Source organism: Oncorhynchus kisutch, linkage group LG4, assembly GCF_002021735.2.
Source record: "Oncorhynchus kisutch isolate 150728-3 linkage group LG4, Okis_V2, whole genome shotgun sequence".
In the NCBI taxonomy this organism is placed as follows: Eukaryota; Metazoa; Chordata; class Actinopteri; order Salmoniformes; family Salmonidae; genus Oncorhynchus; species Oncorhynchus kisutch.
The window spans coordinates 52308307-52333529 of NC_034177.2; the positions used below are offsets into that span (position 1 = coordinate 52308307).

The following is a 25223-nucleotide window of genomic DNA, read 5'->3' on the forward strand; positions in this document are numbered from 1 at the left end:
ATAGGCCATACATCTGGAAACACTGGACAGTTACTGTAAACACAGTTGACCAACAGCAAGGGATTAAATAATATAAGAAATTGTGTAACAGCAGGTGACAGTGGACACACTACAGCATTAGCTACATTGTCATTAATTGCAAAACTCGAATGACATGGTTGAACTGAGGATACACCAGGACTCAAAGCAAAAAGTCCTGCGGATCACGGAAAGGCCACAACTTCGGTTTAAAAGCCTTCAGTTGTGATATTCAACGGAATACGCTACATTTCGCAAGCCTTCCGATTCGCGATGCGGGTGTTTGAGCTAATGCGCAGAAGCATCACAACGTGTTTTGAGGAAAAGGTCACGAACTCTGACCCTGCCTGAAGCAGGAGCAAAAGACAGAAAAATAACATTAATTTATTACCTATACAAACAGCGTACAACAAGCAGAGCAGGTAAGACAAATGAATTGTGCGCGAAAGCTGCCATGAAAAAACACGTCATGCATCACATAATGAAGAATACATTTGCCAAGCCAGCAGCCCGAGGGGAAGCTGCCATTAGCTAACGTAGCTAGTTCGTAGACTTTGCTATTGATTCCGGACCAAGAGTGCACCAAAACCGGCAAGTAATGAGATATCAAAACCATACGGATACTCGGTGTTATTTGGCACTAAACGACAGTGTAGTTAGTTAGCTAACTCAAACAAATCGATATTCGCGTGCCAGTTATTAGCTAAAACGTGTATGCTAGCAAGCGGGCTAGCTGTGAATCCTGTACGAGAATGCTAACTAAAATTACCTAGCGCGAAGAAATTGGTTCGATTTCCGAAGCTGATGTTCAAATATGAACACCTAGCTAAATGTTCGTTTGTATTGGACCAACAACAATTTGAAACGGTTCCAAATTGATTTTCAATTGTTAGCTAACGTTAAATTTGTGCGTTCTTATTCCTTGTTGTCAACCGCGAAGTCCCGCCACTCGCTGGCTGCGTTTTGGCATGGGCCTTGAACCCTAGCGTGCTTTAACCCTTCAATGTTGACCTTTCACCTACAGGAAAAGAAATACCTTTATCTTCCGTATCGATTTTAAATAGTTAGCTACTAGACCAGAGCGTGTTTGTTGTACTTACAACCATCGATATTAATGTAAGGCTAGTTAACGAACTACATGTTGTGTGATATTTCTCAGCTTGGTGAAGACGGCCACAAATGCAGATACCAAGCATGCTAGGCCGTGCAATTATACCACGGTGTGTCCCATAGTTAGCTAGTCGGCTAGCATGCACATTCCGAGTTGATCAACCCCTAACGTCGTTACTCTCACGAAGTTAAGTCAAAACAAAAATAGTCTGTACTAGATTGACCAACCCTCCTGTTTTCTCTCATTAGTAGCAACGAACGACCTAGCTAGCTTCCTGCATAGGACATGGGCAGGCATTTCAAAAACATGTTGCTTGCTAGCTAGTAAAACGGAACAAATATTGTTGTTGGCAGGGCAAACCCGATTTCGCGATTTCTGTTATGATCCAAATAAATCACAGCTCGTTTTTGGACTCGTTTTACCGGATTAAGTAGAATGCCATTGGAAATGAATGTTCAAAGTTCAATGTCTATATCTAAAATGTAAGTTGACAAGACATTTTGATAAATATCCTCATGTCAAACCGCAGTTTGTGTCCAAATCTATGACCAATATGCAGAAACAGATTTCAGAATATCAATCTACACATGTGCCACAATAATAACAATATTACTTGTATTTGTTTTTTTGTTTAAATATAAGACCTTATAAACTGCACACACCGAAAACCCAGTTTTGACAAGTGGCAATAAATCACTCAGAAATGTGCTCAAAAAAACATACGGAAACTGGAGATATATATATATATATATTTTTTTTTTACATCAACTGGTTAGAGGACAATCTTCAGAACACAGTCATCATGTAATTTCGTTTTTTAAATTCAAGTGGGTCTCCAACGCGGTAGGCTAAGTGTAACGCAACACTTTTGTTAATCCATCGATATGAGGTTGAAATCAATAGGACAGGAGGCAAACGTTTGGGGTGTAGCACTGTTTAAACTAACACTATTCAAAGGCCACAATGAAACTTGGAATAACATCTACTTGGTTGTTTAGAGGAGACCTTTAGGAGGCTTATCTATACTGAACAACATTTTTACTGCAACAATTTCAAAGATTTTACTGAGTTATAGTTCATATAAGGAAATCAGTCAATTGAAATAAATTTGTTAGGCCCTCATCTATGGATTTCACATGACTGGGAATACAGATATGCATCTGTTGGTGAGAGATACCTTTAAAAAAATAGGTAGAGGGGTGGATCAGAAAACCAGTCATTGTCTGTCTGACCACCATTTGCCTCATGCAGCGCGACCCATCTTCTTCCCTTAGAGTTGATCAGACTGTTGATTGTGGCCTGTGGAATGTTGTCCCACTCCTCTTCAATGGCTGTACGAAGTTGCTGGATATTGGTGGGAACTGGAACACACTGGTGTACACGTCTATCCAGAGCATCCCAAACAGGCTCAATGGTATGCAGGCCATGGAAGAACTGGGACATTTTCAGCTTCTAGGAATTGTGTACAGATCCTTGCGACATTATCATACTGAAGCATGCGGTGATGGAGGCGGATGAATTGCACAAAAATGGGCCTCAGGATCTCGTCACAGTATCTCTGTTCATTCAAATTGTCATCCATAAAATGCAATTGTGTTTGTTGTCTGTAGCTTATGCCTGCCCATACCATAACCCCACCAAGGGGCACTCTGTTCACAATGTTGGCATCAGTAAACTGCTCTCCCACACAATGCCATACACATGGTCTGCGGTTGTGAGGCCCGTTGGACATTCTGCCAAATTCTCTAAAACGAAGTTGGAGGCAGCTTATGGTAAAGGAATGAATATTACATTCTCTGGCAACAGCTCTTGATGGACATTCCTGTAGTCAGCATGCCACTTACACGCTCCCTCAACTTGAGACATCTGTGGCATTGTGTTGTGACAAAACTACACATTTTAGTGGCCTTTTATTGTGCCCAGCACAAGGTGCACCTGTGTAATGATAGTGCTGTTTAATCAGCTTCTTGAAATGCTACACCTGTCAGGTGGATGGCAACCAACTTTAAGGTGCATTACTGCCACCAACTGGACTGGAGTGTGTGGATCTTGTTCATCGTTCAATCACCAACGTGATGCTTGTAAAAACCAATGAGTCGATGGGAGAGGCAGGACTTGCAGCACACCAAGCGTCTAAAATAGAACCACGTTCTCAAGTGACTGTTGACGCATGTGTAGGGCTGTTACAGTGACCCTATTACCGCCACGCCAGCGGTCAAGAGTCATGACTGCAGTCAAATTCCACATGCTCAAGCTTTGATGCTCATTAGCAGCCTACCAAACTTGCTAATTGCCTGGTACTCAGCACTCTTATTGTCCCGCTAATCACTCTCACTGCAATGCAAATGTAATCTAAAATCAAATCAAACACTTCATGAGCGCTCATGTTGTGCAACATTCTATAAGCTATGCAATAGAATGAGAAAACAATGTTTTGATGGCCTCTATTAAAAAGAGGATCCCATCATCTTTCTATAGGCTAGACCTACTATATTTATTTATTTCTCAACTTTCCTAATATTAAGCACATTCCTTTGCTTTAAAACAGGTATAACTGACTAGTTATAACCCCTTCTCTTTCTGCTGTTCCAAGACAAATTGGTCCATTCTAAATTGAAACTAATTTCACAAATCTAGTATATGTAAAGGCAAGCTCTGACGCTCGCTGGATCTGGCAGAGCTTGAAACTATTACGGACTACAAAAGGAAACCCAGACGCAAGCTGCCCAGTGACGCGAGCCTACCAGATGAGCTAAATGCCTTTTATGCTCGCTTCGAGGCAAGCAACACTGAAGCATGCACGAGAGCACCAGCTGTCCAGACAGATTACCTTGACGTGTACTCAAAGCATGCGCTGACCAACTGGCAAGTGTTTTCGCTGACATTTTCAACCTCTCCCTGACCGAGTCTGTAATACCTACATGTTTCAGACCACCATAGTCGCTGTGGCCAAGGAAGCGAAGGTAACCTGCCTAAATGATTACTGCCCCGTGGCACTCACGTTGGTAGCCATGAAGTGCTTTGAAAGGCTGGTCATGGCTCACATCAACACCATCCTCCTGGACACCCTAGACTCACTCCAATTCGCATACCGCCCCAACAGATCCACAGATGACGCAATCTCAATCGCACTCCACACTGCCCTGTCTCACCTGGACAAAAGGAACACCTATGTGAGAATGCTGTTCATTGACTACAGCTCAGCATTCAACACCATAGTGCCCACGAAGCTCATCACTAAGCTAAGAACTCTGGGACAAAACACCTCCCTATGCAACTTGGACTTCCTGATGGGCTGCCCCCAGGTGGTAAGAGTAGGTAACAACACATCTGGCACACTGATCCTTAACACTGGGGCCCCACAGGGGTGTGTACTTAGTCCCCTCCTGTATTCCCTGTTCACCCACGACTGTGTGCCCAAACACGACTCAAACACCATCATTAAGTTTGCTGATGACACAAAAGTGGTAGGCCTGATCACCGACAACGATGAGACGACTTGTAGGGAGGAGGTCAGAGAACTGGCAGTGTGGTGTCAGGACAACAACCTCTTCCTCAGTGTGATCTAGACAAAGGAGCTGATCATAGACTACAGGAAAAGGCGAGCCGAACAGGCCCTCAAAAATCCAGAGTTTAAAGTTCCAAACTATTATGGTCCAAACATCACAAAACAGCCGTGAAGAGGACACGATAAAACCTTTTCCCCCTCAGGAGACTGAAAATATTTGGCATGGGTCCCCAGATCCTCAAAAGGTTCTACAGCTGCACCATCGAGAGCATCCTGACCAGTTGCATCATCGCCTGGTATGGCAACTGCTTGGCATCTGACCATAAGGCGCTACAGAGAGTAGTGCGAACGGCCCAGTACATAACTGGGGCCAACCTCCCTGCCATCTAGGACCTATACAATCGGTGGTGTCAAAAGAAAGCCCATAACATTGTCAGAGAGTCCAGTCACCCAAGTTATAGACTGTTTTCTCTGCTACCGCACAGCAAGCGGTACCTGAGCGCCATGTCTATGACCAAAATGCTCCTCAACAGCTTCTACCCCCGAGCCACAAGACTGCTGAACAATAAATAAAATCACCACCGGACAATTTACATTGAGTATCCCAGCACACTGACTCGGTACCGGTGCCCCCTGTATATAGCCTCATTATTGTTATTAATTTTTATTGTAGCCTGCTTGGTAAATGTTTTTCTTGAATATTAAATTTAATACTCTTCTTGAACTGCACTGTTGATTAAGGGCTTGTAAAGTAAGCACTTTTCACAGTAAAGTCTACAGTTGTTGTATTCATTTTCAATACAAATAAAATTTGTTTTGAAGTTAAGAATAGTCTGATGGGTGACAATATTAGCCTATCAGTTGTGAATGATTCCCAGCGTGTGCAGCAAGGCAAGAAACAGCGCATGCCCCCTTTTCTTTTTTTTTTTTTACAACTTTTCCAAATCATAGTCGCACACCTCATGTAGCCTAGCCCATAGACCTATATGCTGATACGGTTTGTATCACAACTAAAGTGGTCAAATAACTTAAGCACATTTAATTTTCTTTACAGCCGGTGTAGAGCCAAACTGGCATGCAATTTAGGGAAGATAATTTTTACCACATTCACCTTTAAGCATTAGATGCATAAATGCATTTTCTGTCACTTTTAAGAAAAGTGTTTTCCTGCTAATTGCATCTTGGAACGTTCACGTTTGTGTGCACATCGCTGCTCTTATAATGTGAAGAAATGGCCCAGTAGTTTATCAACATTAAGCTAAATGTTCTGATCTGTTTATTAGCCTCATTGCCTTCATTTGGAATCTATCACATCCCACAACTGTCCCAGAGTATGTTTGGAGTATTTATTTCTTGCCCAAGTTGACCAATAGAATAAGTAAACTTTTGTACTATGTAGATATATATTTTTTTAACTAGGCAAGTCAGTATGGAACAACTTATTTTCAATGATGGCCTAGGAACAGTGCCTTATTCAGAGGCAGAATGACAGATATTTACCTTTGTCAGCTCGGGGATTCGATCTTGCAACCTTTTGGTTACAAGTCCAACGCTCTAACCACAAGGCTACCTGCCACCCAATAGGCTAGTGTTTTTGCTGTTCGTTATAGGCCTACTCATCTTGTTAGCTGACAAAGTAAATGTGGACAGTTCTAACATCTTCAATATGCACCTCGGAATTCGATAAGAAGGACGCACGCAGTTGCATCCCTGTGTCTGTCTTCACTTGTAGCCTACTTCGGAGTTGAGATGCCTGTGAGAAGGAACCGATCACGTGACGGGTATTGGCTAATCAAAATGGAGATATCTGAGCGGTGCTTCGGAGCACGGTGATTGGCAGCCGGGTGAAGGGAATTATAATTATTATATTCAGCCCAAGGGCACAACGGCCACTTTCGCTGCAAAAAGCATTAAAAAAGATTTTTTAGGGTGCATTACGGCCACAAGGGGATTTGTATCTACTGTAGCCCACAGCCACATGTCATAGCCAGATCAGGGCCTAACATAAGCGCAACTCACAGTATGCTATTCTGTTCTTCTGAAATAGACTGCATTTTCTTCATAGTGTGTTTCTTCAGACCTGTCTAAAATAAATAATACATTTATTGTAACGGTGTAGGCTATATTACATGTATTTATTAGACTTTTTAAAATGTAGATGTTCCAAAGGTCTGCATCAGCGGCTTGTAGCTTTTGTGTGGCAGCCAAGAGCTGCTAAACATGTTTGTTAATTAAAGGTAAATTACCGTGAGACCAGCAGATACTATTAGCTTGACAATCACAAGCTGACAATTTCATGACTGTCACAGTCCTTTACGCAAAAATACCTTATTTTTGCGTAAACTAACCCAATATTTATTTCCCAGAACAAATTGGCTAGAGAAATGTCTCATGTTTTGGATGAAATGATTGAATAACATTTATTCTGCAACATTCGTGTACGCTAGGTGGCCGGTTTGGTCAGCATGCAAGTCCTGCTTGCATGTGACCAAATCAACGGTACAACACCAAAGATATTGATTTAAAAACAAACCAAAAAAATTGATCTTATGTTATTGTGATGACTAAACTTTTATTCTAACATCACCAATCTGAAGTAAAATAGGATGTCATTCCACAAAATGTTATGGGGTGAAAATGCAAGTTTGTGTAAGGTAGTAACACAAACGGTCCACATTAGGGAAATTAGCGCAATCCAGAATACGTTCATATGGCAAAATAATTCAACATGGCAATTACGATGATATATGTTGCCCAATCACAAACCATTGCATCAATGACATCATTTTCTCACTAATTTAACCATTTAGAGAGTTTAAAAATGCTCTCAAACAACGTTTTACCGGGCGCTCTACACTAGAGCTATAGTGTCTGTGCAGCAGCCTGAACATTTGACGTCCATAATTATGGTATGTAAGAATGTAGGCCTATGTTTGTCCTCTCATTGTATAGACCTGTTACTGGCCCATCCGTATGGCCTAGTACTAACTATATTGTGTCTATTTTGTGTTTTGCTATGATATTAATAAGCCCATTTTCTACACATCTCACTCTCTGAGAACTTGTTCTGATGCAAATATGTTTATCATCGATTTTCAATGCATACCCAGTAACTGAAACATTCCTTCCTTCCTACACAGTTTGATGTGCCTCCTTGGGGCTTTGATGTGAGCAGCAGCAGAAGGAAACAGAATCAGCGTCATGGACAGACAGACTCAGAGGATTCAGCTGGTGTCAGCTGATGGTGGCATGATGGGACACCGTATCCAGGTAGTGTAACGGACAAGTAATTTCCTGCTCTGAGACATGGCTGTGACCTCCACGTCTCAGGTTATCCCTTACCCCTAAACTATTGGTCAAGGCTATTATTAGTCAACATCCGCATGACTAGTACCTTCATATGACTTCAAGGTTAAACAATAGCAGAACGTACAGCATCAGGGTTAGATTCCAGACAGTATACTAACCCAACATAATTTGGCTGATGTATTTCTGTTATTCTCATATAAGTTGACTTGAATATTCTCTCCTCCTTTCCTTCCAGATTGTGACAGACCAGTCCACGGGCCAGAAGATCCAGATCGTCACTGCATTGGAGCAGGGTTCTGGTGGGAAGCAGCAGTTCATCCTGGCTAACGCAGACTACTCCACGGCAGGCAAGGTAATCCTAGCCAAACAAGAGGCCTCGTCCCCAGGCAAGGTGATCCTGGCGGCCCCAGACGGTTCAGGGGTAAATCAGCTGCTGTTTGCCTCCCCTGACCTGGCTGGCCAGCAGATCCAGGTAGAGGCCTCGGCCTGCACCACCAATATTCTAGTCTCTTACTACCTTCTATTCAGAATATTGCCATCCACAAAATTCTGGTTCCCCTAGCATAGATTAAAGCTACAATCTCTGATGAGTTTTTCAGTCAAACAACTGCCCGCCATTTGTTTTGGTATACAGCTGAGGGATGGGGTTAGGGAAATGTAACCCCTCTCAAATTCATATTAGACAGCACTCTATATGCAAGGATTGACAGTCCATTTAGTCCAGTACAATGCTTAATATGTGAGGGAAACAGGCCCCTAGAAGTATCTTTGACATCTGATATGAATGCCTCTTTTGCTTTTTGTGTGCGTTGTATTTCCAGTTTGTGACGGAAGGGTCAGACCAGGCCCTTTCCAAGCCCGTGGTGGAGTACTGTGTGGTGTGTGGAGACAAGGCCTCAGGTAGGAATGAAATGCACTTGAACTGGTCTGACCCTTCTTGAACCCTCTCTTCTCGTTGTGTGACTGATCCTGTCCCCCTCCCCCTCCCTTCTCCTTGCCCAGGTCGTCACTATGGGGCAGTGAGCTGTGAGGGCTGTAAGGGTTTCTTCAAGCGCAGCATCAGGAAGAACCTGGTTTATACATGCAGGGGGTCCGGAGAGTGTGTCATCAACAAGCACCACAGGAACCGCTGCCAATACTGCAGACTTCAGCGCTGCATGGTCCTGGGCATGAAACAGGACTGTGAGTACCTGCCCCCAATCACTTACTGATGTTCACATAGGTATATAATGTTAAACAAACATGCTTCTCTAACATGTAATTTAAGAAATGGTGTCAGTTTGTCAACATCTGCAATGTTCCACAATACCCTGTGTTGTTACTAGTCCGTATGTTTGAGGGGATCAGTTTGAGCAAAGTGGAGGTATTGATCACATAAAGGCTGTTTTACACACCCACTCTAAGAACCCAAATCATCTGATTTCATTTATATATTCCAATATTTCTTTCTGACTGTCCACATAGTAGCACACAGTTGCAATGCTAAATTCCGGTCACTTTTACATTTTGGGAGGGTTTTCATGATAAAGGCATGTCATGTGCAAAAAAGACACTTCCGAGCAATTCTTTTTCGATCTGAGCGTTCAAGGCAGAGGTCGCATATGGAGGAACGGTTTTGTATCAGGATTCAGATCTACTAAAGCCTTGTTCACATTGGCAGTTTGAAGTGACTCAAAACATTTCTTTTCCATATCTGATTTAAAATCTGTTCTTTTTTCTGCGGTCTGAACAGCCAAAAAGCACATGGAATTAGATATTTCAAGCCACATTTCAAACCACATTTGTAGGTTGTTTGAAATCCGATACAAATCAGATTCCTGGCCACGTGACTTGTCTGAACAGTCAACTCTGATTTATTTGACTGTTATTTGGCATATCTTGTTGCTTCCTAGCTATGCTGTTGACAGTTTTGACAAAAACGTGTGGTAGGATGTTAATTGTTTACAAACAAATGAGTGAATGTGCTAGAAAGCTAAATAGCTAGGCCTACCTAGCTAGTTGACTGCTGTGGCTAGCCAAAAAGTTGGATCATCTTATCCTTTGAAACTTTAAAAGCGTTCTTACACTGATTTTTAACATTCAAAGCAACTGGGAAATGTCCATGGCTGGCATTGTTGTCACCTTAGCTTGATAACTTCTGAGTGATAGGAAGCACGAGCACCACCACCAATCAGCCTACACCACTGCGTACACATCCATTGTTGCTATGACAACTAGCGTAGACATATCAGCAAATGACTGCTGTCTGAACACACCCAAATCCTGTTTGGTCACTTGTAACTTGCTGTTTGGATAGTCAGTATTCAAAAATGGATTTGTAAAACAAAACTTATTTGAGCATTATGGCCTGCAGTGTGAACAAAGCTTTAGACTATTTTTACTCAGATTCCATGTGTTTTTTTTGTTTGTTTGCTGTTTACACATTAAGAAAATATCGGATATGCTAATTATTTGGCGGAAGTTCTGAATTTAGCTGCCTGTGTAAACACAGCCATAATTAGTAGTTATTTGGGATGGAAGGTGACTTGTAAATCACTGGTTCTGTGTAGTCTGACTGCAATGTAGTCGATCACAAAATGCACATAAGCATGGCGGATTAAAGTTCACTGTTCTCTTCCTCTCTCTCAGCCGTTCAGTGTGAGAGGAAGCCGGTGGAGGTATCCAGAGAGAAGTCTATCAATTGTGCTGCATCTACGGAGAAGATCTACATCAGGAAGAACCTGTGTAGTCCTCTGGCTGCCACGCCCACCTTCGTCACCGACAAGGAAACCGCCAGGTACTACAAGGAGACAGCCAGGTACTGCAGCTGGCTTAACGGCCCCATCACATTGAGCAACGCAGCATACAATTATAAAACCAACTCATGTATTTCATTGAGGAAGTTGGTTTGGAGTGGTGGAATATAGGCGCCTGAGGTCACACCAAACACAGCCTCAAAAGGCACAGGGTACATACTCCACCGTAAGCTCTGTGTGGGATGCGTTACCAGTGTGTGTGAGCCCTAATTAATTAGTTGATGTTACTGATTAGCTGGAGTGGACACACCTGTGTTCCCATGTAGAAATCAGTCCATAGAGTCCACTCAGAGAGAAAGAGGTGCAGTCAAGAGGGATAACTGGTCCCAAAATCTGTCTTCTCCAGCAGGTGGCTTTTAAAAATATTTTTTCCCCACTCACCGAGCAAGGAGTTTTTGTATGAATGTTAGTAAGAGGGTTGAATTTGGTAACAAAAAAATATAATTGCTTATTTGCTATGCGTGGCTTATTTGATCAAATAGAAGTTCCGTAATGCTTAGGTTGCACGGATATAAGTAGGAAACGCGACAACCCGACAACTTCGACAAAAACCCCCACTTTATACATCAACTGTTCACGCGTATCTGCCCTCCGACTACCCTCCATTAAATATTTTTTTTTAAATACATTTATTTTTGTTGTTAGAGTGGCCACTTGAGTATCTGAGAAGACTAACCATTGTTTCACAGTCTCAATCATTCCTAATTGGACCTCCAATTCATCTGCACCGATTGGAAAATACTTCACAGGTGAAAACAATAGGGTGGAAGTTCAACATTGGCTGAGTTTAGACAGGCAGCCCAGTTCTGATATTTTTTTCAGTAATTGGTCTTTTGACTAATCAGATTAGCTCTGAAAAAGATCTGATGTAAACAGATCTGATGTGATTGGTCAAAAGACTTGGGGTGCCTGTCTAAAACGCATCCAAAATAGGCTAGCTTTCAACCTTTTTTCCAGATTAGTGTAAATGAAGAGGATGGTTAGGGTAAACGGAATGACTGTATAGCCATTTGGCTGCATTTATACAGGCAGCCCAATTCTGATCTTTTTCCGATCATACTTTTGACCAATCAGCTCTTTTGCTAATAATTGGGCAAAATATCTGAATTAGGCTGCCTGTGTAAACGCACCCTTCGAGATCTCTGTGGGATTAGATGGTAGAATTGTGTTTGTGTTTGCAGATCAACCAGTTTGCTGGAGTCGAGCATGCTCCTCAACATCCAGCAGCCATTCCCCAAGCTGGAGAACACCATCCTGCTCCCGACATCCCCTGAATCGGTTAGTAACTGCAGCACAAGCACAGTATACAAATTAATTTAATTTCATAGTTAGCTCGCATCCACCCGTGGGCTTAAACTCATCTTTTTGAGTTTTAAAATTTGTATTTTTTTTAAGTACACATACAAAGAATACATACCACAGAGCCAAAAAGTTAAATGTAGTATGTAAAAAATTTAAAATACACCCTCCCATTGCCTTCAGAAATTATTCATACCTCTTGACTTATTCCACATTTTGTTGGGTTACAGCTTAAATTCTAAATGGGTAAAATAGATTTCAGATATTTCTGTATTTCATTTTCAATAAATTTGCAAAGCTGTTTAAAAACATGTTTTCACTTTGTTATTATGGGGTATTGTGTGTAGAAAAAATATATATAATGCATTTTGAGTTCAGGCTGTAACACAACAAAATGTGGAATAAGTCAAGGGGTATGAATACTTTCTGGAGGCACACTATAAGTGAAGACCATCGCTTCCAGGGCAATAGGAGACACCGTATTTATATTTCTACTCAGCCGCGGGCCGGAAGAATCTTGTCCAAACCAATTTACGATTGGACAAATTGCGGGTGCATAGAAATACTATTTTAAAGTTCGGTATAGGTAGTCTTCCTACGTCTTTCCCTCTATGTAATTGTTAATTTTATCAGGGGAAACTGCAGTTTTATTGACACCGCACTATGGATTTGTTCCCAATAGCCAGAAAGGAAATTCAGTCGTGACAATAGATATTCTGCCGGTTAAAGCAACTGGGATGTTAGTCTGTGATGAGGTCTGATTGAACCGATTTGAGCATCCTGTTAAAGTTTCAGGCAAGGGTTTTATCTAAGGAAGGAAATATATCTATTCACAAATATTTAAAATGGGAAACGATTGGGACTCCATTATTAATAGTGGTGCTGATTCTCCCTTGTGCCTCTCCATAGAATGACCCATGTCAGGGTGACCTGAGCACCCTGGCCAACGTGGTGACATCACTGGCTCACCTGAACAAGGCCCGGGAGATGAGCGACATTACAGACGGCAATGACCTAATGGGTGTGGACGACACCCTTAGCAACGGAGACAGCTCAATGACGGATCTCCAAGGAGACGAACAGACCGCCAGTGACATTACGCGGTGAGGAGATTTCTTATACAGGATTTTAAAGCCACTTTCTGGAATTTTGTTTTATTCTCAGATCCCAGATTGTATCTATGTTTAACCCCCTGGAGTCGCTTAAATCGAAGTTACATAGCAACAACAAAAAACATAAAAATCTGTCAGTTTAATTTTTTTAATTTTTTTATTGGCTGCATCTCAAATCTATCGCATCCGCCAGTCGCACTTCCGCATCTGCGGTGAAAGGTGGCAGAGCTCGAGTGGTGTTTGTCAGACCACGATACATCCCTAAAATCGGCCTTCTTATGTAAATGTCTACAGTGTCCGTATGGTTTGACCTACGGGGGAGACTCACGAACACAATGGTGTTCTCCGTTTTGCTCTACGAGGAGACCCGTCCGAAGTCTGTACCGTTGATGTGCCAACTTCTGTTTGGTACTGTCTGACCCGTTTGGGCTATAAACTAATGGGACCCCACTGTGGAAAGGGGAGATCCTCACAAACACAATGGTGCTCTGTTTTGCTCAAGGACCACCACAAGTGTTACTGGACTCGTCTGAAGGTACCGTTTAAAAAAAAAAAAAAAAACGAATGGAAGTATGAAGGTAGTTTTGTTCCTACTCAAAAAAGGGGTTCAATATTATAATTTAAAAAATTATACAAAATATTTCCTGTTTTTTACATTTTATTTTGTTTTTACATCTCCTAGATTTAAGACAGACACTTCAAAACCTTGTAATTTATTTTGACTGTCCTTTTTGCCATTTATGAATGTGTTATTCAATGTGTTTCTATGGGCTTCAGTAGTAAAGGCCAAAATCTACCTAAAATTCCAAATCAAATAGCTAAATGATCCATATTATGACCATCTTAAAACAATTCCATATGTCAGCTTAGCATCCCCCCTCCCCCAACGTCTTTAAAGAATTTTAATAGGTAAAATGTAATCTGCTTGGATTGACTATCAGCAGTGCTGATTTTAGAGCTGATAAATGTTCTGAGTGTATCAGAAGGAACTTAGGGGTTGTGTTTTCTGTATATCATGGGGCTCAAATAGAATTTTTTTCCAGTCAAGGGCCATGTGGTTCCTGTGTTCCTGCCTCAGTTAATTAGGTTTTGTGCTGGTTAGATATTTCCTATCCCAAGATCTGTCAATCTTGAAGCTTGTTTTCCTTTCTGCAGTCTATTTCTGTATCACTTTCTGAACCTCAACACTAATAGACCTTTTTACCTCTAAGAAAGTAAAGACAATATAAGTACTTTTAGAGATGAATACAGTGCCTTCAGAAAGTATTTACACCCCATTTATTTTTTTCTACATTATGTTGTTAAAGCCTGAATTTTAAAATGGATTACATTGAGATTTATTGGTCACTTGCCTACACACAATACCCCATAATATCAAAGTGGAATTATGTTTTAATTTTTTTTTAAACAAATGAATAAAAAATGAAAAGCTGAAATGTCATGAGACAATAAATACGTATTCAGGCCCTTTCTTATGGCAAGCTTAAATAAGTTCAGGAGTAAAACTGTGCTTGAACAAGTCGCATAGTAAGTTGCATGGACTCATTTTGTGTGCAATAATAGTGTTTAACATGATTTTTGAAGGACTACCTCATCTCTATACCCCACACATACAATATCTGTAGGATGCCTCAGTCAAACAGTGAATTTCAAATAGATTCAACCACAAAGACCAAGGACTTTTTCCAATGCCTTGCAAAGAAGGGCATCTATTGGTAGATGGGTAAATTACACTTTGGATGGTGTCTCAAACCCAGTCACCACAAAGATACAGGTGTCCTTTCTAACTCAGTTGCCGGAGAGGAAGGAAACTGCTCCGGTATTCCACCATGAGGCCAATGGTAAAACAATTAGGATTTAATGGCTGTGGTAGGAAAAAACTGAGGATGAATCAACATAGTAACTACAAACTTAATTGACAGAGTGAAAATAAGGAAGCCTGTACAGAATTTTTTTTGTTTCCAAAACATGCATTCTGATTGCAATAAAGTAAATATAAATAAAGTATTACGAAAGTAATACTGCAAAAAATGTGGCAAAGCAATTCACTTTTTGTCCTGAATACAGTGTAATGTTTGGGGCAAATACAACACATTACTGAGTACCACTCTCCATATTTTCAAGCATAGTGGTGTCTGCATCATGTTATGGCTATGCTTGTAATCACTAAGGACTGGGGAGTTTTTCAGGATAAAAAATAAACTAAATGGAGCTAAGCACAGGCATAATCCTAGTGGAAAATCTGGTTGTCTGCTTACCCAGACACTGGACGATTAATTCACCTTTCAGCTGGACAATAACCTAAAACATAAGGCCAAATATGCACTGGAGTTGCTTACCAAGAAGACAGTGAATGTTCCTGAGTAGCCGAGGTAGATTTAGGTCAAAACTATGGCAAGACCTGAAAATGGTTGTCTAGTAATGATCAACAACCAATTTGACAGAGCTTAAATCATTTTTTGGAAGAATAATGGGCAAATGTTGCATAATCCAGGTGTTGAAAGCTCTGATTTACGCTGAAATACTTTATGTAAATTAGATTTCTGTATTAAATTTTTACTAAATGTGTAAATATGTCTAAACATGTTTAGACTTTGTCGTTGAGGTATTGTGTGTAGAGAGTGATATAGAACATCTATTTTAATCAATTTTGAATTCCGGCTGTAACGCAACAAAATGTGGAATAAGTCATGCGGTTTGAGTCATTTCTGAAGGCACTAAGTGTACTAGTTTGAACTGACTTGTGTGTGTTTGTGTGTAAAGGGCTTCTACACTACAGAGCCAAAACAGAGATGTACTGAGCTGGCCTGATTACGCATCCACCATAATTGATGGAACCGTGCTGGAAAGGACAATGAGAAAATAAAACATCAGAGCCAGAAGAGTTCGGGTTTAAGTCGGCACTATAGTGTGAATCGAGCACTAATTTGTTGATTGACTTGTTTTGTTGTCTCGCTCTCCCACCTCCCCAGAGCGTTTGACACCCTGGCCAAGGCCTTGAATCCTGGTGATGGCTCAGCGGGAGACTCTCTGGAGGCCACGTTGCAGTTGATGTCAGGGGACCAGTCAGGCCCTGTGGTGGAGCTGGAGGGGCCCCTTCTCTCAGACAGCCACGTCCCTTTCAAGGTGAGGTCCAGGGGCCATGCTCAAAAGTAGTCCACTATAATGGGAAAAGGGTGCCACTTGGGACGCTACCCCACTCAAAGGCCCAGGGGCTGACCATAACTTGAATCCATTTTTAAATCAGGTGTTATCTTAAAATGGAAATTTATTCTCAGTACGTCATGGAGTGCTTAAAGAATCAAGAGGCCCTGAACTCATTTGCTATGGCAACTTCATTTCTCTGCAGGGATTAATAAATATAAGTCATCAATCAACTTTTTTTAATATATATTTTTTAAGTCTAATGTCTAGGCCCATTCTTTCTCAATCATGATGTCTCTCTTGCTCACGCTCTTTAGTTGATGATGCCTTTGCCCATGCCTGAGTACCTAAACGTGAACTACATCTGTGAGTCGGCCTCAAGACTCCTCTTCCTGTCCATGCACTGGGCGCGCTCCATACCTGCCTTTCAAGCCTTGGGGTGAGTCCCTACCTACCTACTGCTCTCATTCTGTGTCTCTAATTCTCTTCCACTGAATTGGAAGGTGTAAGTAAATGGAAGATGTAAGTATTCAGACCCCTTTACCCTTTTCACATTTTGTTACATTACAGCCTTATTCTAAAATGGATTAAATAAATGTTTTACCTCAACAATCTGCACACAATACCCCATAATGACGAAGCATAAACAGGTTTTTAGAAGTCTTTGCAAAACAAAACGAAATACCTTATTTATATAAGTATTCAGACCATTTGATATGAAACTTGAAATTGAGCTCAGGGTGCATCCTGTTTTCATTGATCATCCTTAATGTTTCTACAATTTGATTGGAGTCCATCTGATGTAAATTCAATTGATTGGACATGATTTGGAAAGCCCCACACCTGTCTATATAAGGTCCCACAGTTGACAGTGCATGCCAGAGCAAAAAGCAAGCCGTGAGGTTGAAGGAGTTGTCCGTAGATCTCCGAGACAGGATTGTGTCGAGGCACAGATATGGATAAGGGTACCAAAACAGTTCTGTAGCATTGAAGGTCCCCAATAACACAGTGGCCTCCATAATTCAAATTCTTAAATGGAAGATGTTTGGAACCACCAAGACTCTTCCTAGAGCTATCCGCCTGGCCGAACTGAGCAATTGTGGGAGAAGGGCCTTGGTCAGGGAGTTAACCAAGAACCTGATGGTCAGGTGTTCATGATGGTCACGCTCTGGAGTTCCTCAGTGGAGATGGGAGAACCTTTCAGAAAGACGACCATCTCTGCAGCACTCCGCCAATCAGGTCTTTATGGTAGAGGGGCCAGATGGAAGCCACTCCTCAGTAAAAGGCACATGACAGCCCATTTGGAGTTTGCCAAAAGGCATCTAAAGGACTCTCAGACCATGAGAAACAAGATTCTCTGGTCTGATGAAACCAAGATTGAACTCTTTGGCCTGAATGCCAAGCGTCACGTCTGGAGGAAACCTGGCACCATCCCTACGGTGAAGCATGGTGGTGGCAGCATCATGCTGTGAGGATGTTTTTCAGCAGGAAGTACTGGGAGACTAGTCAGGATCGAGGCAAAGATGAACAGAGCAAAGTACAGAGAAATCCTTGATGAAAACCTGCTCAGGACCTCAACAGGACAATGACCCTAACCACACAGCCAAGTCAACGCAGAAGTGGCTTTGAGACAAGTCTCTTAATGTCCTGGAGTTCCCCAGCCATATCCTGGACTTGAACCCGATCGAACATCTCTGGAGAGACCTGAAAATAGCTGTGCAACAACGCTCCCCATCCAACCTGACAGAGCTTGAGAGGATTTGCAGAGAAGAATGGGAGAAACTCCCCAAATACAGGTGTGCCAAGCTTGTAGCGTCATACCCAAGAAGACTCGAAGCTGTAATCACTGCGACAAGTTAATCAATTTTAGAGTAAGGCTGTGATGTAACAATATGTGGAAAATGTCAAGGGGTCCGACGGCACTGTATATGCAAACTGCCGTGTGTATCAGTCAGCCTTTTTCTGCCTACTGGCCAGAGCACCAAAATGGAAGTATTTGTGTGTCATCCTCTATGATTTTAAATGCAGTGTATGTTAATATATTCTCCATGCATGCATTTTAATAAATTAAATGCATCCTGTATTTCCCAGTGATATTAACACTAACCTGGTGAAGTCCTGTTGGAACAAACCGTTTGCCCTGTGCCTGGCTCGATGTGCCAACATTTTGAATGTTGTCTTTTTCTCCATAGTGGTCTCGATAATGACATTAACCTGATGAAGGCTTGTTGGAACGAGCTGTTTGCTCTGGGCCTGGCTCAGTGCGCCAACGTTATGAATGTCGCCACCATCCTGGCTGCCATCATCAACCACTTGCAAACCAGCCTACAAGAAGGTACAGGAGGTGGATTGTACAAATGAATACATATTTATCACAGTGTTTACAATAATTGCCAGCAGATTTTTATTCAAAGCGCCTTCCAGTATGGAGAGTGTGATTTATGCAGCAAACATATTTCCAGGCTCTATCTCAATTGATAAAAATCTGTCCTCCTCGTTGTCTCCTCTTTATCATAATCTGGACTGATTCAAAAAGACTTGACTGGGAAAAACAATATGGTGGAAGAGAAGCTCATCATTAGGCTAGCTTTCACCTGGTCATTTTTTTTTTTTAAAGATCAGTGGATATGAAGGAGAGGAAGGATTTTAGACAAAGAGCCCCAGTGTCCTTCTCCAGTCTTCCTCCTCTGTTCATTCCCTGTCCCCCCCTCCTCTGCAGAGAAGCATCTGTTGAGTCAGAGCCACAGTAGGCTTTTTGTTGTGGGAAAACATGGGGGTGTTTAGTATTTTAAATGATTTACGCTCCCCTGTTTCCCCCCCTATAGAGAAGCTGTCCCCAGAGCGAGTGAAGCTGGTGATGGAACACATCTGGAGGATGCAGGAGTTCTGTAACAGCATGGCCAAACTGTCCCCTGACTCGTATGAATACGCCTACCTCAAAGCCATCGTCCTCTTTAGCCCTGGTGAGTGGTGGCTGGAGAGAGTGCTAAAGAGGGACTGATGCATAATGTAACTCGGTGTTGCAAAGAGTAATTGGTCACATTCCAGACAGTGCAAAGCATCCATGGAGAGAGTGGGAAAAGATAGGAACTTTAGCGTTTTATGTGTTAGTTTTGAAATTAGTGCTGATACACTATATGGCCAAAAGTATATCGATACCCCTTTCAAATGAGTGGATTTGGCCATTTCCGCCACACCCATTGCTGACAGGTGTACCGTTACAGGATGCAACCTTTCCAACAAGTCAGTTTGTTAAATTTCTGGCCTGCTACAGCTGCCCCGGTTAATTGTATGTGCTGTTATTGTGAAGTGGAAATGTCTAGGAGCAACAACGGCTCAGCTGAGAAGTGATAGGCCACACAAGCTCACAGAATGGGAACACTCACTGCCGAGTTCCATACTGCCTCTGGATGCAACGTCAGCACAAGAACTGTTAGTCAAGAGCTTCATGAAATGGGTTTACATGGCCAAGCAGCCGCCCAAGCCCAAGATCACCATGCGCAGTACCAAGCGTCTGCTGGAGTGACGTAAAGCTTGCTGCCATTGGACTCTAGAGCAGTGGAGACGCATTCTCTGGAGTGATGAATCTTGCTTCACTATTTGGCAGTCCGACGAACAAATCTGAGTCTGGCAGATGCCAGGAGAATCCTACCTGCCCGACTGCATAGTGCCAACTAAGGTTTGGTGGAGGAGGAATAATGGCCTGGGCTGTTTTATAGTTCGAGCTAGGCCCCTTTGTTCCAGTGAAGAGAGATCTTAACGCTACAGCATACAATGACATTCTAGATGATTCTGTGCTTCCTATATCGACATGACAATGCCCCTGTGCTCAAAGTGAGGTCCATTCAGAAATGGTTTGTTGAGATCGGTGTGGAAAAACTTGACTGGCCTGCACAGAGCCCTGACCTCAACCTCCATCTAACACCTTTGGGATGAATTGGAATGCCGACTGCAAGCCAGGCCTAATCGCCCAACCTAAGTGCCCCAACCTCACTAATGCTCTTGTCGCTGAATGGAAGCAAGTCCCCTCAGCAATGTTCCAACATCTATTGGATAGCCTTCCCAGAGGAGTGGAGGCTGTTATAGCAGCAAAAAGGGGAACCAACTCCAAATTAATGCCCAGAATTTTGGAATGAGATGTTCGACGAGCAGGAGTCTACATACTTTTGGCAATGCAGCGTAAATGAGAAACTGTTCCATGACTCAACTCACTACCGTGAAAAATGTTGTCACACGATTACGTTCATTGGGCCAACCTCCTGGACACAGATTATGCCTATATATATTTATTTCGAATTTAAACAAAATATTTTTATACATATAATCTTTTTTACTATTAAGCTTGTTCAATGGTGAGTCTGTCCCATGCAGTAACACAAATTGTTGCTCGCCCCTTCTTAGTGTAATTAGGTGCTGCCCTTCAGACAACAGTTCCCAGATCCTCAGCAAACTATTTAAACAAAAGAAAGTACACTGGACCATGACTCCCCATGGATTTGCTGTGTACATAAAAGGGAGAGTTATTATAAATGCGGAGTTGCACCCTTTCCTTTTGCTTAATCTACTTGTTCTGCGTCTTTGCCAAGAACTATACTGAACAAAAATATAAACGCAACCATTTCAATGATTTTACGGAGTTCATATGTGGAAATCAGTCAATTTAAATAATTAATTAGGCCCTTATCTATGGATTTCACATGACTGGGAATAAAGATTTGCATCCCGTTACCTATACCTTAAAAGAAATGTGCCTTACATTGGGCTTTAGGATCTCATCACGGTATTTCTGTGCATTCAAATTGCCATCGATTTTAAAATGCAATTGTGTTCATTGTCTGTAGTTTATGCCTGCTTATACCACAACCCCAATGCCACTATGTTGACATCAGCAAAACGGTCGCCCACATGACGCAATACACGTGGTCTGCAGTTGAGGCCGGTTGTCTGTACTGCCAAATTCTCTAAAACGACGTTGGAGGCGGCTTATGGTAGAGAAATGAACATTCAATTATATGGCAACAGCTCTGGTGGACATTCTTGCAGTCAGCATGCCAATTGCTTGCTCCCTCGAAGCTTGAGACATCTGTAGAATTGTTTTGTGACAACTGCACATTTTAGATTGGCCTTTTATTTTCCCCCAGCACAAGGTGCACATGTGTAATGATCATGCTGTTTAATCAGCTTCCCGATATGCCACAGCTGTCAGGTTGATGGGTTATCTTGGCAAAGGGGGGATGTAAACAAATTTGTGCACACCATTTGAGAGAGATTTTTTTTGTACATATAAAGCATTTCTGGGATCATTTATTTGAGTTCAAGAAACATAGGACCAACACTTTACATGCGTTTTATATTTTTGTTCAGTGTATAAAAGACAGCAGTGAAATAGAAATATGTAGATAGTCAGTGAATGTTGTTTGGTACCATGGTGATTGTCTGATGCGGTACCGTTCCTTTTGTTTAATGAACTTGTTCTCTGTGTGTGTGCATGCTATAGACCACCCAGGCATTGACAACACCTTACAGATCGAGCGGTTCCAGGAGAAGGCTTACATGGAGCTACAGGACTATGTTACCAGGACCTACCCAGAAGACTCCTATCGGTCAGTCCTAGTGCCAACTCGGTCCTACATTCTACCACTAAATCCAACTATATCATTATTTCCCTCGATCATTCATCTTCCAATTCTGTTTCTCGACCACTGTTTTTGCCTCCCTCAATTAAATTGTCAAATTTGAATGCTTTCCTGCCTTCAATTATAAATTATTTATTGGCATGACATTCACATGAATATTATTGCCAAAGCAAAGATCCATAACATTCTAAAATGTCTCTACCTGTCAGGTTATCCAAACTGCTGCTGCGTCTCCCGGCCCTGCGGCTGATGAGTGCAGCGGTGACAGAGGAGCTGTTCTTCGCTGGCCTCATCGGCAACGTGCAGATAGACAGCATCATCCCGTACATCCTCAAGATGGAGTCCACTGACTACAACAGCCAGGTGGCCACTGGAGTCTGACCTTTTGACCTGACCCACTCCGACCTGGTCGCCACAGCAGCCTAGAAGCGTCTCCTGGTCACCATGGCAACTTCACCTGCAGGCCAAACTGTAGGGCTGTAGGCGAGCTTCCAAGGTAAAAATACAGGGTCGTGTTCATTAGGGCACACCATTAGCAAAAAAAAAGCATCTGTGGGAAGTTCAGATCGTGCCTCCATGTTTTCTTTTTTTTCCCGCTCCATTTTGGACGGTTTTCTTTCCGTTTCGTACCTACTGAACACAACCCAGGTTGGCAGCATTGCTGTGTGTCCACCTCCCTAAACAGAATCTGAAGGTTTTCTCAATGGAATCAGATGACCTTCAATGCTGAAACAATCCTCTTCTTTGACAACCTGATTATAGCTCAAGAAGGAAGACTATGTAGTCCACACACACACACATACAGCCGCCACGCCTAATGTTATCCTCAGCTTCAACAAATGAACTTTGAGTGAGTCAATCAAGCTTTGTAAATTGTGCTCTTTAGTAATGTACAGTACATTTACATATGTAGGATAAATGTTGTTGCTGAGAATTTTCCTGCACAACAGGAAATGCAAACTTGTGTATTCAGGGTTTAAAAAGGCTTCTGAAGTTTGTACTTTCCGCTTTAAAATGTCCGACTTGATTTGCCTTGACAGCATTTAAAAAAAATCAACCCCTACAGATTTATTTTGTCCACATTATTCACATTTCCTGTTTCAGCCGGATTATTTTCCTGCTGTTGCAAACTGGCTCAAATTAAGATCCTTCATCTGTGTTCTTTATATCCCTTCATTTTGTGCTTCTGATCTTGTTTGTATTTTGATGAACGGACAGAGGAGCTGTTTTACTTTTTCCGAGTGCCCGCCTCATCTAGTTTCAACATGCACTTGTATTATTTTCCCCCCCAAAATTGGAGAAACTTTTTGTCAATGTTGGTTTGCCATGATGTGATCAGTTAAGGTTATAACCTTTATGGTATTTGTTTGCTAATCCGAAGGAAAAGGCTTGTATCATGAGTCAACTCTTGTCTAACTTGGAACTCAAAGTATCATGTATGTGTAAATATGTATATAGAAATATGTGGAGAAAAAGCTATCATGGACAAAAGATGCTTATTACAAGAATTTTCAGCTTTTTGACATGTAAATGTAGTTGCTAAAACAATTGTCAAGTCATTTTAAAATAAAATGACATTTCAATGGTCAATCAAATGTATTATAGAATTATTCATACTTTTCAATAATGGGGTGACCTTTTTTGATGACCACTTCAGTTGTAGCCTGGTTCCAGATCCGTTTAAGGTTTTGTTACGAAACCAACAACTAGCCTGCTAATATTGTTGCACTTGCTTTGTCTAGCGATCTTAGGCCTAGTCTGTAACCTGAATGTGTGCATTTGTGAGAAGTCAGCGTATGTGCCTTGGTGTTGAATGTACCCTACATGTGCCCAGGGCAGTGCTTCATTTTTTAAATCGGGAGGTGCCAGAACAAAAATGAGCGTGATAGGGGGGGGGCTGTGAATGCATGAAAAAATATACAAATTGTATTTGGCGCAGATGTTATTGCGAGTGTAGCATAATGCTTGTGTTCCTAGTTCCAACAGTGTAATAATACTTAACAATACACATCTAAAAAGTGAAATAATGGAATTAATAAATATTAGGTAGAGCAATGTCTGGAGTATAAATATAAATGAATTATATAGTACCAGTCAAAAGTTTGGACACCTTCTTTTTCAAGGGCTTTTATTTTTACTATTTTCTACATGTAGAATAATAGTGAAGACATCAAAACTATGAAATAACACCTATGGAATCATGTAGTAACCAAAAAAGTGTTAAACAAATAAAAATATATTTTGAATTTGAGATTCTTCGAAGTAGCCACTCTTTGCCTTTGACAGATTCGCACACTCTAGGTATTCACTCAACCAGCTTCATGAGGTAGTCACCTGGAATGCATTTCAATTAACAGGTGTGCCTTGTTAAAAGTTAATTTGTGGAATTTCTTAATGCGTTTGAGCCAATCAGTTGTTTTGTGACAAGGTAGGGGTGGTATACAGAACATGGCCCTATTTGGTAAAAGACCAAGTCCATATTAGGTCTTAACAGCTCAACTAAGCAAAGATAAATGACAGTCCATTACTTTAAGACATGAAGGTCAATCAATGTGGAAAATTTCAAGAACTTTGAAAGTTTCTTCAAGTGCAGTAGCAAAAACCATCAAGCACTGTAATGAAACTGGATCTCATGAGGACCGCCACAGGAAAGGAAGACCCAGAGTCACCTCTGCTGCAGAGGATAAGTTCATTAGAGTTATCAGCCTCAGAAATTGCAGCCCAAATAAATGCTTCAAAGAGTTCAAGTAACATATCTTAAGATCAACTGTTCAGAGGAGACTGCATGAAATCGGGCCTTCATGGTCGAATTGCTGCAAAGAAACCACTACTAAAGGACACCAATAAGAAGAAGAGACTTGCTTGGGCCAAGAAACACGAGCGATGGACATTAGACCGGTAGAAATCTGTCCTTTTGGTCTGATGAGTCCAGATTTGAGATTTTTGGTTCCAACCGCTGTGTCTTTGTGAGATGCAGAGTAGTTGAACGGATTATATCCGCATATGTGGTTCCCGCCGTGAAGCATGGAGGAGGAGGTGTAATTGTGTGGGAGTGCTTTGCTGGTGACACTGTCAGTGATTTATTTAGAATTCAAGGCACACTTAACCAGCATAGCTACCACCACATTCTGCAGAGATACACCACCCCATCTGGTTTGCGCTTAGTGGGACTATAATTTGTTTTTTTAACAGGACAATGACCCAACACACAACCTCTAGGCTGTGTAAGGGCTATTTGACCAAGGAGAGTGATGGAGTGCTGCATCAGATGACCTGGCCTCCACAATCACC

At 41.7% G+C, this 25223-nt stretch overlaps 1 protein-coding gene across 7 annotated transcripts; it reads left to right on the forward strand.

Annotated features, from left to right (window-relative positions):
• Positions 1 to 65: 65 nt before the first annotated feature.
• Positions 66 to 23522, forward strand: LOC109889681 (nuclear receptor subfamily 2 group C member 1). Of its 7 annotated transcripts, none has more exons than XM_031823209.1 (14): positions 66 to 609; positions 7778 to 7907; positions 8182 to 8418; positions 8768 to 8846; positions 8949 to 9128; positions 10575 to 10722; positions 11923 to 12019; positions 12950 to 13143; positions 16125 to 16278; positions 16614 to 16735; positions 18489 to 18631; positions 19122 to 19259; positions 21794 to 21899; positions 22142 to 23522. In XM_031823209.1, exons 2-14 carry the CDS (start codon positions 7839 to 7841, stop codon positions 22311 to 22313), a joined length of 1839 nt encoding a protein of 612 aa, XP_031679069.1. In that variant the 5' UTR covers positions 66 to 609; positions 7778 to 7838; the 3' UTR covers positions 22314 to 23522. The 7 variants fall into 7 exon arrangements, with proteins under 7 accessions (XP_031679069.1, XP_020336879.1, XP_020336877.1 ...); XM_020481290.2 differs by having other exon boundaries at positions 66 to 440; XM_020481288.2 differs by having other exon boundaries at positions 70 to 609; positions 10575 to 10743.
• The last annotated feature ends 1701 nt before the right edge of the window (positions 23523 to 25223 follow it).